This window comes from Parambassis ranga, chromosome 3 (genome assembly GCF_900634625.1).
Source record: "Parambassis ranga chromosome 3, fParRan2.1, whole genome shotgun sequence".
Classification (NCBI taxonomy): Eukaryota; Metazoa; Chordata; class Actinopteri; family Ambassidae; genus Parambassis; species Parambassis ranga.
Window position 1 is genome coordinate 3,314,121 of NC_041024.1, and position 19,092 is coordinate 3,333,212.

Sequence of the window (19,092 nt, forward strand, 5' to 3'; positions counted from 1 at the left end):
TTGAAATAACATGGATACAAATAATAATAATAATAATAAACAAAGTAATTAAAAGTAAAATACAAACTATATTAATAAAATACATAAACTATTGATTAATTCAGTGCCCACTGGTTTACGTTTTAACCGTGCGCGGCCCCGTGACGGGCTCGTAGCTCTCGGGAGGCACGGCTCTGCCATCACGGCCTGTTAGTATGCGGAACTCCCTGCAGCCTGGCGGTGATGATGATGATGATGAGGAGGAGGAGGATGTGTTGTGAAGGCAGGTTGTAACTGACCGAGCCGCTCTTCCATCGAGCGGAGAGGCGGACGTACTTACGCTTTGCATCATTTATTACGCTGCGAAGCCGCCGGACGGAGAAGTTCAGTCCCCCCTTTTGTTTTTCCAGTCGGTGTCCTCGTCCGACGTTTCCGATGCTAAACCGCCGACTGAAGATTAGAAAAAATACGGCCGAATTCAGACAAACATCACCGCCTCTTCTCCTCCGCTCTGACCGCGGAGGGCACCCACCCACCACCACCACCACCACCACCCAGGCCGTCATCAGCAGCTGGCGTTTAGCGGCTAACAGGCTAATACAAGCAGGTAAGAACGCTCTTTGTTTGTGTTAATGTTATTTAAACCCATTCAGCCAGTTATGTGGGTGATATGACGGGCTATTTCCTGCAGTGGTTGCCTTTTGTTACATTTGACAAGTTTGTGAAACTAAACGACCAGGCTAACGTTAGTAGCAGCTAGCTAGCTAGCTAGCTAGCCTGCTAGCTAATCCACTCGTGACGTAGAAAGCATAAGGCTAGCAAAGAGGGGAGGCGAGAGGATGCTTCGATGGTGTGTCAGCTCCTTATATACATATAATAAAAATGATAAACACACGCTACAAACTACTCGACGGCCCGTGTCGGAGCTGCTGGCGCTGCCTTATCGCTTTTATCACGGGTAAAGTTATCGTTCAATCAGCGTCTGTCGTTAGCTAATCTCCACTGTTAGCTTGTTAAGGAAGAGGGGTTTGGTAAAATATCCACTACACCTGGTAACCAGCTCGTCACGAGTGGTTTGTAGTCAGGAACTGACACCATGACAGTTTTTAGCTTGAAGTCGTGTGACATTGGAAGGTCACCTCCGAATAACGCCCAAAGCATCTTTCTTTTTTTTTTTTTTTGTCCACACACAGCATCCGATGGAAATCATGTCATCACCTAAAATAGATCATTGAATTTATTCACAAATGCACTGGATATGCATATATATATATATATATATAGCCGAGGATGCTAATAATGACAGCAAGGGTAGCATCATGTGTACAGGAAAATGTAGAAAATTTAGTAAACACAGCCCTGCAGAGTGATAAATGTGGCCTGGATGGAGTTGTAGGATATTTTAAGGTCAGTGCATTGTTTTTAATCATAAAAACAATGGATGCTGTTTTCTTGTCTTGTGCTCTCATGACCACCACTGTTTCTATTTAGGTGTAGACTAAACCTGTTGGGATGTAAGATGTTCTGTTTCTTGTGCATTAGGAATTATCCAAAGGAGTCAGTATATAAACACTCTGCTTTGAGAGGTGGAGCCAATCATTTGGTGCTAAGCTAACCTGTTTTATTGACAGTGGACCAAAATAGTTCCTGTATCAGTCCAGCTGAGGAACATTGCACTGCTGGTTCAATAAGTGAGGACCAGTCAATTCTTAACACTAAACATCGTGTCTCTTGTCTTTTCTGTGGCTTTGCGGAGTGAAACCGTTTCGTCAGTCTTCTTCGTTTATGTTCACTGTGATTGGCAAAGAACTGCAGTCCATGTTGGATGCCTGTGAATCATATCTATCTCCTCTCTGTGCTTACATAACCAGTGACTACTGCTGCCTGCAGACCACTCTTGAGGAGATTCATCTGTTGTGTTCACCTGCACCGTTATCCTTCCTGTAAAGATCATGCAGCGTTTCGATGATGAAGTGGCACAGTCACTCCATCCTCATCTAAAAATAATGCCGTGCTTCTGTATGTCTGTGCTGGATCCGTCTGTCTACAGCTCTGCTGCCTCATAAAACAGCCATTTTGGCCTCGTACCAGGAAGCATCCGCGCTGCCAGACCTGCTTGCAGATTCATTGTCCTAGTGGTGTTGTAAGATAAAAACAGATCTGAGCTGTCACAGCTGAGCTGTCTTTGAAACATTTTCTGAGTATATCCTCTCTGTTTGTGGTTTGCCGTCTCTTTTAAACTTGCTCAGCAGTGATGTATGAAGAGATAACCTTTGAGATAAGCAGCCGTACAGTGTGTCAGCGTGTTCTTTTTAAAGTTCGGTGACAGTTTACTTCTGTATTTTTGTACGTCACCGTGCAAAAATGCCAAAAGCAGACGAGGCTTTTAGCACATTTGAATAAATTTACGTGAGTGTGATGAGCGCTGATGTTAAGCCGATTTATGTTTTAGCTCACTGTGGGTAGTGCTGGGTTTGCATGGCACAGAACTGTTGGCAAGTTTATTACCCTCCTGAAATGGACATAATTACAGTGGCTAAATGATATTCTTATACATACCAGACACACAACATACTCTGCTACTCTGCTCTGGATATGTTTTATTAATTAATCACTTTGCCGCGCTGCTTCGTTTAGACTCGCCTAGTATAGATTGGGTTTAAGTCCCTGTCTCCGAGTGGCTTCTCTTTCAACAAGTGGAGCTATTAGGCATAATTACACTGATAATGCGTTTGAAGCCTCCTGTAATAAAGCCACCCCTAATATCTTAACGTCCACTGGACGCAGCTGCGTCTCACGCTGGCTGTGCCGGAGTTAATGAGAGCCTCCGTCAGGATGTGTGACTTTAGTGTCCCACTCATGATTTACACGCAGTGCATTTGTCAGCCCTGTTATATGTGGCTGCCTGCTCTGCTTTAGCCGCCAGATGAGCCCACACATTGAAGCATAAAGTAAAATGTCAGTGTTTGTTTACATCTTGCATCATTTTACATTTAAATGATGTCACGGCTTTTAGGATATAAACAAATCAGCAGGTGTAAATGAGCTAAATTTGGCAGATTATAAGCTATTGTTGTTAATCAGTGATGTGCAAATTACAGCCAGTGAAACGTTGCAAAACGGTTGCATGAGAAAATGCTGATTTAACCCTTTGAAAACAAGTGTTTACTCCTTAATTCTGATCTTGCTCCCCTTGTCACACTGATAGCGGTACAGTGTGGAGAGTGTACAGTGAACAGCTGCTGTGCATTCATTCACAGTGTTTGTATTTCAGGGTGTTGTCTGAAGCAGCGCTTCATGTGGCATTTGTTTGTGTTGGAGGAAAAGCTGCTTTCATTTGCATGATAACTGGTAGCTCATCATCACTGTTGTGTTTACAGGTGGATTTGTTTCCTCTTTGTCTAACAGAGAAATGTGTTCATAAGTGCAAAGCTCACAGCTCGTCCTTCAAGGCTCATTTTTCTTTTTTTCTTTTTCCTCTGTAGAGCAGCCATTTTGTGTTTTAACAGTCATGCTGGGAGAAATCTGTTGGGAAAGAAACACATACTCCAGACAGGAGTGCAGCAAATGTTCTTTAAAATCAAAATGTCTACTCTTATTTCACCGTAGAGTGGATAACAAATGGATAAAGATGTGAGGTTGATCCTGACTGATTTGGTGCTCAATAAATGTCCGTGGGAATGTAAGGAGCATTTTTTTTGGGCAAATAATCTTAAGAGTTAAGCCCAGTATGCTAATCCCTTTTACTGGCGTGTTTGTTTTTGTAATTTAGTGGCAGGAATGTTGTCATCACCAGTCGATGGAGCTGTGTTTGACTTAAGGACTGCTGCCGTTCACCTGCAGTCTACCGTCACGGCAGCAGCTGGACTGCTGCCTCTGAAGCCGTGTTGTGAACCTGTATTACCATGATTTTGAAGATTACTGTGTCATGACTGTGTGATGCCAGATTGGAGGTTTTAAGTGGCTCCACAGGGCTCAATAGCCATCGCTCAGTTTGCTACCTGCCAGTCACACCATTGTTGGGGCCAGAGTATATACTGTAAGCAGCAGTCAAGGGTGCTCACTCCAGCCAAGGACCCTAAGCCACTTTGTATATCAGCAAACCCTTCAAAATCCAGCATGCAGGCGTGATAGTCGAAACAGAAAGCTTTACAGGAATGTTCATGATGCATTTTAGAGCGATGCCTATTTATCGTATTATTTGGGGTAAAATGTAGGCAGCGTCGTTGAACACTAGAGAAGCTGATGGCTTGTCATCCTTGGCTTTTGTTCCTCCTTCCTCCTTTGTGCTATTGTGTGAATATCACACTGTAAAATCAGAATTTGAAGCATCCCCGTGATGTAAAGTCTCTCATTTCCTGCTCAATAAAATGCAGTGTAACACGTGGAACTGTAAAAACATGTCCAGCAGCGCTGCAGGAAGCAGCTTCCAACATTCATATTAGCTCTCACTATATTCCTTCACTTCCCTTTTATAATGATTTTTCTAATGCTGTGCTGTCAGTGGGGAAATATGCATTTATGAATCAGCTTGAAATGAATTCCACACTAACATATGTGAAGGATTAAAAGCCTGCTTGCAAACATGTAGTCCTTGACATTTTAAAAAAAAATTCAAAGGCCATAAATTATGAAACCATATTTAACCTGATTTGTGTTGCTGCCTGGTTGGCATTATGCAGTTGTAGCAGATCCTCGTCCTTCAGCGCTTCTAACAGCATTATATTCTAACCAAGACATTCTTTTCTGTTGCAGGTGAACCATCATAATGATAACCAAGGAGCTGCGTTTCAACAATACGTCTACATTTTCTTTGTTGTGATGGAAAGCCACATTTGACTCAAGAGGGAGCGTTTATCCTGGATGCCTTGACATACAGGACGTCATCAATCCAAGATGGAGAAAAAGAAAATGTGCCCTCGCCTTCTCGACTACTTGGTTGTGGTCGGAGCAAGGTGAGACCAATAATAAGGAATAATATCTGCTGTGTGTTTTCTTTACATCCCCTCTTGATGTCTGCACAGAGGGTGTTTTTAGTAGATCTAGGTCTATTTTTGGAATACACCCACAACCCAAACATCAAATACCGTATAAGCACACACCACACACCCGGCGTCTTTTTGGTTGTGTTGATTATGAAACAATTGTACTCTGCCTCAGCTTATCCATGTCTTATAACATTGTTTTGAGGCGTTGTTCAGTCAGCATGCACCTAGAATAGAATATACTTTATTAATCCCTTTGGGAAGGTCCCTCAGGGCTAAATGATGTTCTGCAGTCTCAAGAATGTATTCATTGACTTTAAACAAGGTTTTTGCGTTGGCGCAGTGGTGGTTACACCCATATCACGAAGCATAGTCAGTGTATTGTTTCAAGCACAGTAGCTGCAGGGAAAAAGAAGGATTCACATGAACGCAGTCAAACTCAAGTGAGAGTATCTCTGCAGGAGCATTTGTTGGTTTAAGTGCCTAATGGCCCCCTTGTTGTGGGTTGGAATGGTTGTTACTGGTTTACTTCTCCGACCGAGTTTTCCCTAAACTAAATGTGTGCTTGTGTAACCACAGGAATACTGCTGGAGTTTAATTAGCAATGCATTGTACTGTTTAAATGTTCATTATATAAATGCTGTTTCACTCATTTTAATTAGATACGTTTATTTGCTTCTTTAATACCAAATAAAATGTTTGTTCATCTGTTTTTTTAGGCAACCAAGTAGCGACAGTGTAGCCCAGACCCCTCAGCTCCTCCGCCGCTACCCTCTGGAGGACCATCACGACTTCCCGCTCCCACCAGACGTGGTGTTCTTCTGCCAACCGGAGGGCTGCCTGAGCATACGTCAGCGTCGAGTTAGCCTCCGTGACGACTCATCGTTCGTCTTCACGCTGACCGACAAGGACTCAGGACTCACTCGCTATGGAATCTGCATCAACTTCTATCGCTCTTTTCAGCGAGGACATCACCGCGCTCGAGGGGACAAGAGCAGTCACACGGAGACGACGGCGCAGGCGGCAGAGACCGCTAGCGAAGGGTCTGACGGCAGCGGTGCAGGTGCACCTACTGCATTATCTGCACCAACCAGCGCAGAGTCAGGACCTCCACCTGCCACTGCAGAAGAGAGCGGACAACTCGCTGCCGAGCTGAACGCCGGCAAATCCCCACAGCACAGGCGGCGCGCTGCTAAGATGGCAGCGAGGAACCGCAACAGCACACTGACCTCACTGTGCATACTCAGCCACTACCCCTTCTTCTCCACGTTTAGGGAATGCCTGTACATTTTGAAGAGGCTGGTGGACTGCTGCAGTCAGAGGCTAACTCAAAGAGCCGGGCTTTCCCGTGCCACCCAGAGGTGAGACCAAAGATGACATCTGTCTTTGTTCTAGTCTGGCAATGCTTACGTCAAACAGGTGCATGGATAATTTGGTTTGAAGGTGCTTCCTATTCCAGCACGTTGATGTTCCATATCAGATAATGAACACTTGTTAGTTTTAAAACCATATAACCTTTCATGTCGTAGCACCCGGAGGCCACATGTTCACAAGGTCTGGTAGTCTGGAAAGAGGTAGATTTCTTTGAAATTGATGCGTTTTCTTTCACACCATCAAATTTTTAATACGCAGCTTGGTCAGTAAAACGTGGTTGACTTAATTAATACTTTATTTTCTTCTTGTAAGATCACAAATTGGCCTGTGATGGATCCATTTAAGTAATTAAAAAGAATATATAGCTAAAAGAATTAGGAAAACACAGCTCATGTTTTGTCTTCATCGGTCTTCATCATCTGCAAGCTGTTTGTTGATTTATTTTAAATTGACAATACAAACATAAAAGAGTCACACACTTACTTAAAACCCTTATTTTCTTCTTCGGTTTTTGATTATAAAGGCCAGAAAAGTTGGAACGAAGCTTTTTTTAAGGCACCCCTGCTGATGTTTTTGTGCACTGCCTGTTGCTTTCTTTCTCCCCTCATGTGCTTCTCTTATTGTCCACCTGTTGCCTGTATGTTTGTGTGGCAGAATTAATACAGCAGCCTTTGTCTGCAGCCCCAGGCAGATTTGCAAGCCATCTGCAGCCTGTGTCTTTTTTTTTTTTTTTTTCACAGTACGCTTTATGCTATCACACTCCACCTCAATGATAAATAATGGCAACTAAAATATCCACAGTGTATGTTTCATTGTTTTTAGTTCACACTCACGTTTAGTATTGAAGGTTGCGTCAGTCTTAGACATTCCACCCATGAAATGGCATTTAACACTGTTTATACGACTTTAAGTGAAATGGTCATATTTTGATTTTTCCTAATTTGTTCTAGCTGCAGAAAATACTCGCTTTATTTTGACATTTTTGTCTTGATGCAGAAGCATTTGTGGCACTCCGGTTGCCACGGGTGACATAATAGGCTGCAATTCAGTGGCTTAATTAGTCCGTCACTTCACGCAGGCTCAGGCCATGTATGATTGTTTATTTAGCTGTAGAAAATAAGAGCGTCTTTTCTCTCCTCCGTCATAAATCTGAATCTCATCTCGGCCTTTTCTTTCTCAGCTCTTTATCACTGTGGTGCATCCATTCATCAGCACTATGGAACAGTGGTTCCTCTGACAACCTCTAACAGGCCACTGAACAGACCTGAGAGTCTTTTTTGTATTTTTTTTTTTACCCTCCCCCTGGTTGAAATGTGCTGTTGCAATGACAGAGAAGGAGGAGAGCCGTTGCATAATGACTGCGAGCGCTTGTGCGATGGCGGCTCTGACAGATTGAGGTCTCTGTCTGCCTTTGGGTAGCAGCTGCAGTTGGTGTGAGGGCTCCAAAGGACTAATGATTTACCTCCCCTTCTTGCCACATACACACACTAAGTATACACTTCAGAAAAGGGTAATGGCACTGTGTGTGTGTGTGTGTGTGTAGAGTGGAGGGTTTTTACATCAATATTTCAGCAGTTGCTCAAGAGCCTCTCCTCCATTTCAATCTCATTTGCTGATCATGTTAGTGATTTACGTGGCTGCTCGGTCAGGCCTCTGGGTGCCTGTTTGCTGCAATAAATTGAGCCAATTAGTTTACAGTACAGTTTTATTTAAATTAAAACTGTACAAACAAGAAACAGTATTTGCTGTTCAAGCTTTCCAGCTTAGATAATTAAGATGTTATATATTAACTGTCCCTGCTCTTTATGTGGGCATGTTGGATACAGAATTGAGTATTTAAAAAGATTTTATACCGAACCATCTTTAGAGGGTTGGAGAGTCCAAAATAAAGAAACAAACAAAGTGGAAAAGAATCTGAATTTTCCTCTGTTTATGTTTTTTCCAGGGACACCATGTGGCGGGTGTTTACTGGTGCGTTATCAGTGGAAGAGAAAGGCAGCCAGCTGCTCGCCGATCTACGGGAGATCGAATCCTGGGTGTACAGGTTGCTGCGGTCACCAGTACCAGTGGCGGGTCAGAGACGCGTGGATGTGGAAGTGCTGCCCCAGGAACTCAAGCGGTCGCTCACCTTCGCCCTGCCTGACAACTCTCGCTTCTCTTTGGTCGACTTCCCCCTGCACCTGCCCTTAGAGCTGCTGGGTGTGGACGCGTGTCTTCAGGTCCTCAGCTGTGTACTGCTAGAGCACAAGGTAAGGACCAGGGGTGCAGCAACAAGTGAGTTCAGGAGGCAGACTGATGTCAGTCACCACCTGGGGTTTGCTTCTCTACCAAAGGGAAGATGTGTGGCTGTTTACATCTGCAACAAATCACATTTGGAGTTTCATTAGAGACCAAATTGATTATTTGAAGTAACAGGGACAAGCAGAGCTATATTTAGTATGCTGTGATTGGTCAGTGGTTTCCTCTGGAGTGCAGCGTTGTGTCCCAGACCCTTCTGGGAAATATCCTGAATGTGACCTGAATCCAACAAGACATTTTAGTGCAGTGTGGAGAAAGAGGATGAAAGCGAGAAGAGACTCTTCTTTTTCTCTCTCTCTCTCTCTCTGTCATCTGCCATCTTTAGCACTACAAGCATTAGCATGGATGTAATAGGAGTCCTTGTTTGGATGTCCTCGGTGTTGTGTTCCTCTTGGTGTACAGTGACATATATACACAGGCTCATTTGCTACAATCCTAAATCAAACATGCACAGGGCAAAGCAGGAAGACTGCAGTGCTGAAGACATGTTGGACCGCTTGCTGTACTGTTACCCTGTTTTCATATATGGAGTTCCTTTTTTTTTTTTGGCCTAACTAGCTAAATAGTAGGGGTGGAACGGTTCACTAAATCCACGGTTCGGTTTGTATCCCGGTTCTGAGGTCACGGTTTTTGGTTCGGTTTACATTGTTGAGTTTTTTTTCTACTTTTAACACTCTGGAAATACCAGATGAGCATAAAATACACAGCCTATTTATCCAGCATTCAACATATTTAAGAATCAGTTCAGTGTTTCCCCATCGTTATATCAGGTCAAGTCAATTAATTTCTATATAGCACCAGATCATAACAGAAGCCATTTAAGATAACCTTTCCTATAGAACAGCCTAAAAAAAAAAGTTTGGAAAGCCGCTAAATGTAGCGAGAGAGACGGCAAGTTGCCAACACTCGTCTCCACGCTGTGGAAAACAAATGCCTCCCTGTATTACTTGATGCGCATGTCCAGATCCAAACAGAACACTCGCCCCGATCTGAAACACATGTACCGAACGGTTTGGATTTTTTTCCTGAACCGTCCCACCCCTACTAAATAGATGGCTTGTCACTCAAATGTTCTTTCCTCACAAGACTTTGTGAACATTGCATTCATGTGCACTTCCTTCAACTACAGCAAATACATTCTCAGTATGTGTGAAGTGTTGTATTCATCTATTTTGGGTTTTTGAAGAAAAGAGGAATTCAATACGTCATTAAGGCCGGTCAGGCTGAAAGTGCTGTGTGAAAGCTCTCAGAGTGGCTTCTTTTCCAGCACTTTGTGTTGCCAAATTAATTTTTCATGAAAGCTCTGTGTTTAAAGCTGCTGTTACTAATCCAGAGAAAAATGAGTCTGAGTGACACAAATCATGGATATATAGACTTTGGCATGTGTTGCATGTGTAGAGAGTCTTTTACATTGTGTTTTTAAGCCTGTGTCATGTCCTTTCCCTCAGGTCATTCTTCAGTCCCGTGACTATAATGCTTTGTCCATGAGTGTGATGGCCTTTGTCGCCATGATCTACCCACTGGAATACATGTTTCCCGTCATCCCCTTGCTTCCCACATGTATGGCGTCAGCCGAACAGGTATGACCAAGCATTTGTTATAAACTGGCAGTTTTCATTTGCAAAGTGACCGACTGATACGTGCCTCTCTTCCCACAGCTCCTTCTCGCTCCGACTCCCTACATTATAGGTGTACCAGCCAGCTTCTTCCTCTACAAATCAGATTTCAAAATGCCAGACGACATTTGGCTTGTTGACCTTGACAGCAGCAAGGTCTGTACATCAACTTCACGGGGTTCTGCACCTCCTTCTGATTGTGTTTTGTCTGACTTCATGATGTCCACATTCAGGTTAACCTGCTACGACTGGTCATAAATATTGAATGTTTTTCTTTTTGTTGGCTGGTTTCTATGCAGGTTATAGCACCAACCAATGCAGAGATCCTGCCACCTCTTCCAGAGCCTGAAGCAGGCGAGCTTAAGAAACATCTAAAACAGGTAACACATGCGATTTTATTTTTCTTCATTCTTTTTTCATCGTTTATCAGTGTCAGTTTGTCTGATTCTGCTGCACTGTGGCAGCCAGGTACTGGAAGCCACGTACTGCTCTGGGCCTTCTGATGTGCTAGTTGATCACACTCTTGTACAAGTTGTAAAACTTTTCTTTCAGCAGTGTGAGGAGTAGGGACTCTTCCTCCTTCAGCAGAGTTGTATGTATTGTAGATGAGTGTGAGAGCATTTGAAATTGGTTTTGTGGTGCACTAACACAAAAACATGTTTGTTTTTTCCCTCCTTTTCTTTTTTCTTGTTTTCTTTGCATGCTCTAGCTCTTGGAGGTAAACTCAGATTAACCCTGCTACCTTTTTTTTTTTTTTTAGCATTACTGGTAGCAACTAACTCGCCCCTCTGACCTGGTTTTCTAACACCAGAATCTGGTTCTGATTCATGAACACACCTCACATTTCCAGCTTTTTCACTGCAAGCACACATCTTTACACCATCTAACCCTTTTTTCAGTGTGTGTTTTAACTACTGCAAAGGGGTAAGTCATTTAAGCAGTTAATTATTCATCATCTAAACATCGTTATCTGTAACTGGTTTTATTTTAGCGTAAGACCCACAAATAGGGAAAGTCTCAACGAATTAAATTCTAATTTTTATATTTTTCTTAAAGGCATTGTTCAGTTTCTGTTACTGTTACACACATTTTACCAGAAAATGCCTCACAGTTTTCTTGAACCACGCAGGGACATGCAAACAAAGCCCATCAGACGTCCTTTTTTTTCTGACTGAGGCTGTCACAGCACACAGACTCCATTCCAGTGTGCAACTTTGGTGTGTTATCATTTTTAAATCAGATCTAAACTATTTAGTAACAAAATAAAATAAAACACATAAACTTACTGGCTACCGTGATGGTAGTCCAGCCACTGCCCTATTGTTCCTGCAAGGAACAAAATTACTATTTTTTTCAATGGAGTCTGGTGGATTTAAACAGGGCATGGGTCCATCACAACTTGAGTCCCCCAATGCTGTCTGATGGTGAGGTAAAGCAGTGATAATATAGTGTACATTAAAACTGCTATTGACCTATTCCTCTAAATCTAACATTCCTTTATTAATCATACATTTACATGACACACAGGTTAACCGTACACACACAGCTTAATGCTCCTTGAATCAGAGCCAGCTTGTTAGCCATGTGTGGTTAGCAGCTCCTCCCCTGTGTGTGACTGAAAGGCCGGTGTGTGTAGGAGTGTGCGAAGCCTCAGTTTAGCAGTTGTATATTGGGGGAAACAAGCTCACAATGTTGATATCAATGGAAAATGGTTTAACTGATGATCAAAGTGAAGCCATAGCATCAGTGGTGCTGATGTGAGAATCTCTGAAAATACTTGCACTTTAATATTATTTTGCTAAAATAAATCAGTCTTAACAAATGACTGATTTATTTACCCTTACAAGGTTGGATGTGTTATTTCAGTTCATGCAGGTGCAAGTATTTTAGATGTGTACTGTGAAAAGATCTGCTGTTTTTTGTATGTGTGTCACCACCACTCCATTGTAACCACTGGTTTACTCCAGCTGGTTACCATGGATGGCCTCCATATGTCTCTTTAGTGGCTGGATTTGATGGGTGAAATCAGATTTTGTTTTTTGGTCATGTTATTGCTTTATCTGTTTTTCTCACAGTCTGTCATGTTGTGCATATAAACCTCAACCATCAACCCCTTTTCTCTCATCGTCCTCTTCCTGTCTTTGTCAGAATTTCTCTCTTCTTCTCAACTTTTACGAGTTCTCTTGCTCTCCTGCCTGTCGTCACCTTTTCAAACTAGAATGTAATATTTTCTTATCTCCTTTCTTCAGCAATTTGTACAAAAAAAAAGCAAATTAAAAAGAAACTATTTCATCATCTCATGTCGGTTTCACTCACATTTGGGGTGCCATCAAATTATACTGATTGGCTGACCAGTGAGGAAGTGCTGTGGAAAGGAGATAAGAATGGGAACGGGCCGAGGTTGTGACCCTTCCATCATGTGCTGTTCCAGTGTCAGTCACGGAGTTGTCATCCCAGGCCTTCATGTGATTCTCCTCGCATCTCTCTTATCCTCCTTCCTAGTGTCTGGTTAGGTTGACCGTGATCACCCAAAAGCAGATCTTCTCCTCTGAAAATAAGGTTACTCATTTCTCCTCCTGTGGAATGTGTAATGCCCCTGCACGGATATCTTCTCTCTCTCTCTCTCTTACACACACGCACATTGTTTTGCTTGTCACTACTACTACTACTTGTCTCCTAGGATTTTAATAAAATGCATAACAGTTGTCACAGTATGTTGCGGACCAGTCTTTTGATACACTGCTTAGCTCTGGCTTGAGCATGACTGAATGTGCGTGCATCTATCTTGGCATCAGTGAGTGTCCTCGTAACCAACCCAACAAGATATGATGAAAGCTAATCACTATTGACAACGTTAACATTCATCCAGACCCAGCAACTAAATGTTCCATTATGCTAAGCTAAACATTGACACTTGAGTCTGCAGCAGTTCCCTCAAAGCAAACCATGCATAGTGACTTAAATCCCTTGTGCTCCTCCTCTCCTGAATGCCACACCCACAGCAGGCATCAACATGCACAAAAGCAAACCTTTAGCTGGGCTGGGGGCACTTTAGAACGCTGATTTCACTTAATGTCATCTGGAATTTCATATTGTTGATGCCAAACGTGGGAGTGGTTCATCACAGCGCCTTGTTTTTGTCTTTAAATCCACCGCTGTGTTTGTGATTTTATGTCACTGTTACCTGTTCCAGGCTTTGGCCAGTATGAGTTTGAACACCCAACCCATCCTGAACCTGGAGAAGTTCCAGGAAGGACAGGAGATGCCCATGCTTCCGCCTGGACGAGATAAAGCTTCACCATCCTCCACAGAGTTTAACCCGCTTATTTATGGGAATGATGTGGATTCTGTGGATGTGGCCACCAGGCAAGCCTCGAATGTCTCCCGTTCCTTGAATTCCATGAAAGGTCCTTGTGAAATTGAACTATCAGTATTAAACTTAACACTTCCTTGTCTTGCAGGGTCGCCATGGTGCGGTTCTTCAACTCTCCAAATGTCCTCCAGGGGTTCCAGATGCACACTCGCACTTTGCGTCTCTTTCCCCGTCCAGTGGTCGCTTTTCAGTCCACGTCTTTTCTTGCGTCCCGTCCACGGCGCAGCAGCTTTGCAGATAAACTGTCTCACACCCAGGCAGTGGAGTTTTATGGAGAGTGGGCCCTCAATCCCACCAACCTGGCCTTTCAGAGGATACATAACAGTGAGACTCATTCAAGATGGCAGTGATTTGTGGCGTATGTGATGTGTGCATTGTGTTAAGCTAATTAGTGATACCTTTGTTTAGATGTGTATGACCCGTCCTTAATCGGAGACAAGCCCAAGTGGTATGCACACCAGCTGCAGCCAGTGGTCTACAGGGCCTACGATGGAAGCTCCCAGCTGGTTGAGGCGATGGCTGGCCCTTTGGAGGATGAGGGTAACGAGTCCGACCCCACTGACAGGTAAGATGAAGTCAGATCCTTCTCATTGTGCCCAGTCTAGTCAGTTTTGTGCCGTTGATATTGATGAATTGATCCCATTACAGCGGTAGCGACGGTGAGGCTTACGATGATTCCAGCTCATCCTACTCCTCACTGGGAGATCTAGTGAGTGAGATGATTCAAGGCGACATCCAGGGAGACACACAGAGTAAGTTGTTGTTGCATGGTGAGACACACACGTGTGTATTACCTTTTCCTTTGTTGTAATGTGTTGCCGCCATGGCCTTCCAGGCTTGGATCCGCCTACCCATGCTGCACTGGGAGATGCTAGCGAGGTTGAGTTTCAAGACTTTCACGACTTCAGAGAAGGTCACGGCTTAGACGGCCCGCCCAGTGCAGACGGACCTGCCGAGCCCTCTGATGGACAACCCCTTCGCTCAAGCTCCAGCACAACTGCAAGCTCAAGTCCCAGCACAATCATCCAGGGAGTCAACCATGTGAGCATTTTTTTTTTTTTTTTTTATTAATCTTCCTTATTTTTTGTTGACATTGGCTGGCCATATTTGGGTGACTATCCTGTGTTCCTCATTTTCTAGGAGCAGGGGGACATACCTGAAATTGAAGCATCGGCAAGTGCTGCGTTACAGAACCCTGTCCCTGGACTGGGCAGCCAGCCGTTCCTTAGGCCTGCACCTGATGCCGGTCTGGCGGACCCAGCCAACAAAAAACAAGAGTATGATAACCCATACTTTGAGCCTCAGTATGGCTTCCCCTCAGAGGATGACCCTGATGCAGAGGAGCAAGTGGAATCATACACCCCTCGATTCAACCAGAACCTCAATGGCAACAAGTGTGTTAAGCTTGTTCATCACTTGAATGACTGCATTATCATCATTCAAATGGGCTCTCTGACAGACCATGCAATGTCCTCTATCCAAATCCAGCAGCATGTCAAATGAATCTCTCTCCATTCATGGTCTTGAATCTTTGGTGGTGTGATGTTGATGACAGTGTGGATGTTTGAGACTCTCCCATCCTGTGCTTATTCATATTTCTATAAATACAGTGCAAAATGTCAGTTATGTATTCTGGACATATTTTTTTGTTTTGTTTTTAGGGCACAGCGTCCGTTACGACCAAGTAGCCTGAGGCTCCCAGGAGAGTCTGATGGAGAAGGAGACTCACGCAACAGCTCACCTAACTCCACTATTTCTAACAGCAGCAACGATGGATTTGGAGGACTCATGTCCTTTGCCAGTAAGTATGTTTATATAACGTTGTAGTTTCTTTTTCAGCTAAGTGCAGGTTATAAAAAGTGTTATGTAACTCTAGCTAGTACAAAAGCCCACAGAGGATTGTCACCTGACTCTGCAGTCACATGACCAGAAGCGTTTCAAGACTGAAGTTCCTTTCACACCAGAAGAAAAAGTGTGTCTGTCTCCAGTGGGGTGAAAAAGGGGTCATATGAGTCTATAGTAGCTGTGGGTATTTATCAGGTCCTGCTCCGATTGACAAGCGAACATCACACGAGTGGATAGAGTATGAACATATATATATGACCCTATGATGTACCTGTCGCCTCTGTTGGCAATTTTTGGATACTTTTTCCTCTCAGTCACAAGTCAGACGTCAGAGAAGTTTAGAAATACCTGCTGACGTCATCGCTATTCATTGATCTATTTGTTTTGCACATCTGGAACAGGTTCCTCTCACTGGGCCAGGCTGCATGTTGCTGAGTGTAAATTTGCTTAATCGTGTGTTCTTCTTCTAATTCTGCTCCTATCACTCCCACTACAGGCAATCTGTATAAGAACCACGGCACCAGTTTCAGTCTGTCCAACCTTGCCCTTCCCAACAAGGCGGCCAGGGAGAAATCGACGCCTTTTCCGAGTCTGAAAGGTAGGAGAGCAGAGCCAAACTGGTCCTGATGTCATTTGTTTTTTAAGCTTGTCTTATTGTGTGTTCAGTGTGGTTTCGAGCTGTGTCATGAGATTTAGAGCCACTATGCTCTACACATTTAGATTTTCTTTTCCACTTATTTTGTGTCATTTGTTTTTGTTTAAACCACTGGCTTCACATTTGCAGTCATATAACTAATAACCAAATCACACTGAATTAAATGATTACAATTTTAATCCTCTAATTGTATATAGTTGTATAAAATCCCAATAATTAACAAGTTCTAAGTGTTCACAGACCCACTACAAATATTTATTTCTAACCATATTCTTGATTAATTAATTTACTGTCTGTCCTTCTCTGTTTGTTTTTTATTTGTTCCTCTAAATATTTTTTTTTGTGGGGGGGAAGAATATTTTAATTTTGAGATTGATATTGAGGAGGAAGTGGAGCAAGCAGGTTTGTAGAACTGTTTTTATAGCCTGACTTTCCTCTCCTGGATTGCCAAACATGTATGGCACTATTTAAAGGAGAATATTGAGGATTAATAGATAGATAACTAACAGAAACGTTTCTCTCAAGAGTCTAAACAGGAAAATCCACTCAAAAACAGACTTCATGTTTTTCATGTTTGGCTTTTTCATGTCATAAATAGCAACAGGATTAATAAATGCTCAGATTAGGCCTGTTTGCAGTTGGTGATTTTGTACAAACGTGTGCCCAGATGATACTTTAGCACAGACAGAAGGACATTCTTCACTACTAATTGCACAATTAGGCAAATTAACGTTGTTACAGGGGCGAAAACTGCATTTTTAATTATTAATCTCGCCAAAAGGCTGATAGGAGTTCTGTTCAGGCTGGATTTTCACTTTAACTGAGAGAGAAAAAAATGAAACAGGTGAAGCATGACGAGGTAACTCAATAGCTCCACTCCATGCGGAATAGCTGCCATAGAAAAATGTTGTGTTCCTCTTGATTTTGATGTGTTTTGTCTTTGTTGTTCAGATGCCCCTGACAGCCCGGGTATGTTATGTTTGCTGTGACAGTCTGTTTTAGCTCCTCCCCCCCCTCTCCTTGAAGTGACCTGTACCTATCTTACACCCTGTTTCTCAGCATAGGACTACTACCCCGTTCACACTGGGGGAAAAAATGTGGCTTAAGCAGGATTCGGCCGGATCCAGATCAATCCAGATGTGTTTTTTTCTGAGTGTGAACACCTCGAATCCGGCTGTATCCAGTTTGATTTCATGGGTGGATCTAGCCGGATTGGCTCAAATGTGGCTCAGGTGTGAACGCAAATGTGGTTAGCGAATCCAGCTAGCGACATGCTACTTCCGGTTAGCGGCACGCTACTTCCGGTTAGCGATGTGCTACTTCCGGTTCACGGGGCGACACGGGACAAAAAAACGCATGCGCACACGCGGTCCTACGTGTGGCGTGAACGGACTCTGTATATTACGAGGCGCCACCTAGTGGTTTGGAAGACAGCAAACATGCTGGATGAAGCCGGATTGAGTGCGGACACAAGTGTGTGCTAGCCAGATTTGAAAATAGGTGTGAACGCATCCAGCTTAAAGGCTGTCTGGGCTCAATCCTACTCTAGCTGGAATGACTTTCTCCAGTGTGAACGGGGCCTAAGATAGAAGATAACACCTCTAACAGCCATCCATGCCTCCCCTCTCTGATCCCTTTGCCATTCCTCTTTGTGTGACTGTTGCGAGTCATTTTGATGCACACGTTTAAAAGATTGTTTCTTATTCTGTGACTGTTTTTGGTGTGGCATCGGCACATCCTTGTGAAGGATGTTTTAGCCCTTTTTGAACTGCATAATATTTCCATGTGATCTCTGAGCGATCAGTCGGTCCTCGGTGAATGGAACCTGCCTCCCCACCTGCCTCTCAACATGTTTTGCTTTGCTTGCTTATTGTTTGTTTGGTGGCTTCCATTGCTGAATGTTTCATTTCCCCTTTTGGAGACCATTCACAAAAACAATTCTTAAGAAGTGTTTAACTGCTTTTTATCTTGTATGTTTCTGTGCTGCATTATTCACGTAGGCTACACTCAAAACACGAGCCATCCACTGCCCTTATCTGGGCACTGTTACTGTAAAATAAAAACACTTGCAGGGTCAACATGTTCATCAGTACATACTGTATAGTTCAGCCCTTTTTATTTTTTACTCAGTTTTGGCGCCATGTTGAGTGTGCATGCTATATGGGTTGATGTTCAGACTGGTTGTGTCTGGGCCGGTGTCCCCTCTCTCTGTCCACCTTTTTTCGCGGCACTAATTCCTGGTTTTGTGTGCAGTATTTGGGCTAAATTCTCTAATGGAGATAATTACAGAGGCTGGCCCGGGGAGCGGAGAAGGTGGGTTCTGCCCTTTTCAACCGAGTGAGCTGCATGCTTCTCCAAGCCAGTCAATTACATCTCCCAGCATCCCCTTACGTCTTTTTTTTCCTCCCCTACACATCATCAAAGGTCCAGTGAAACATCCAGTCTGTTGTCTCACCACACCGTCATTCATGGTGACTGTTGTCCGTCCTCAGACTAACTCTTACCTCACCCCACGTTTTTATTTCATGCATCAAAGTAACCTTGTGACAATATGGGTTTCATAACAATTCGATCTATAAGTAGTCACAGGAAAAAGTGAGGCAATCTGTTATGCAACAAGTAGCCAAAGGGAAGCAAATGAAGCACAAGACAGGATGTTGGAGAGACCAGAATAGAAGGGACTAAGTGTCATCATTCTTCATGCTCCCACTGCAGGGACTCAATCATGCTGTAATTGCACTCTGCACAATGAGCAGTAACTACACTATTCTGAAAAAATGTCTTAGTCATGAAACTCTTTTTATTGTGAACTGGACTCAAGGCAGGACTCTGGTTCTCTTGTCTCACATTATAGTTGTCTTCTTACATCATGCTGCATATGTTGTGTCCCACAGGAGTTTTCAGGTGGACTTTAGGCAGCTGAGACTTGTACTGTGTGTCTGAGCTTTGTCAAGATGCTTTCAGATA

General features: G+C 43.4%; 1 protein-coding gene across 24 annotated transcripts in view; it reads left to right on the forward strand.

Annotated features, from left to right (window-relative positions):
- The first annotated feature begins 150 nt into the window (after positions 1-150).
- Positions 151-19,092, forward strand: part of madd (MAP-kinase activating death domain) — a 40,366-nt gene continuing 21,424 nt past the window's right edge. For 11 of the 24 annotated variants that reach the window (XM_028401544.1, XM_028401555.1, XM_028401550.1 and 8 more), the window contains exons 1-17: positions 151-586; positions 4,735-4,934; positions 5,684-6,325; positions 8,284-8,587; positions 10,085-10,216; positions 10,295-10,408; positions 10,552-10,632; positions 12,755-12,811; positions 13,446-13,618; positions 13,714-13,949; positions 14,034-14,190; positions 14,274-14,377; positions 14,461-14,666; positions 14,766-15,019; positions 15,287-15,426; positions 15,967-16,068; positions 17,077-17,094. In XM_028401544.1, coding sequence (XP_028257345.1) covers positions 4,876-4,934; positions 5,684-6,325; positions 8,284-8,587; positions 10,085-10,216; positions 10,295-10,408; positions 10,552-10,632; positions 12,755-12,811; positions 13,446-13,618; positions 13,714-13,949; positions 14,034-14,190; positions 14,274-14,377; positions 14,461-14,666; positions 14,766-15,019; positions 15,287-15,426; positions 15,967-16,068; positions 17,077-17,094 — 2,779 coding nt within the window. In that variant the 5' untranslated portion in view covers positions 151-586; positions 4,735-4,875. The remainder of the gene's footprint in view (positions 587-4,734; positions 4,935-5,683; positions 6,326-8,283; positions 8,588-10,084; positions 10,217-10,294; positions 10,409-10,551; positions 10,633-12,754; positions 12,812-13,445; positions 13,619-13,713; positions 13,950-14,033; positions 14,191-14,273; positions 14,378-14,460; positions 14,667-14,765; positions 15,020-15,286; positions 15,427-15,966; positions 16,069-17,076; positions 17,095-19,092) is intronic. The other 13 variants (XM_028401552.1, XM_028401565.1, XM_028401561.1 and 10 more) reach the window with 4 other exon arrangements.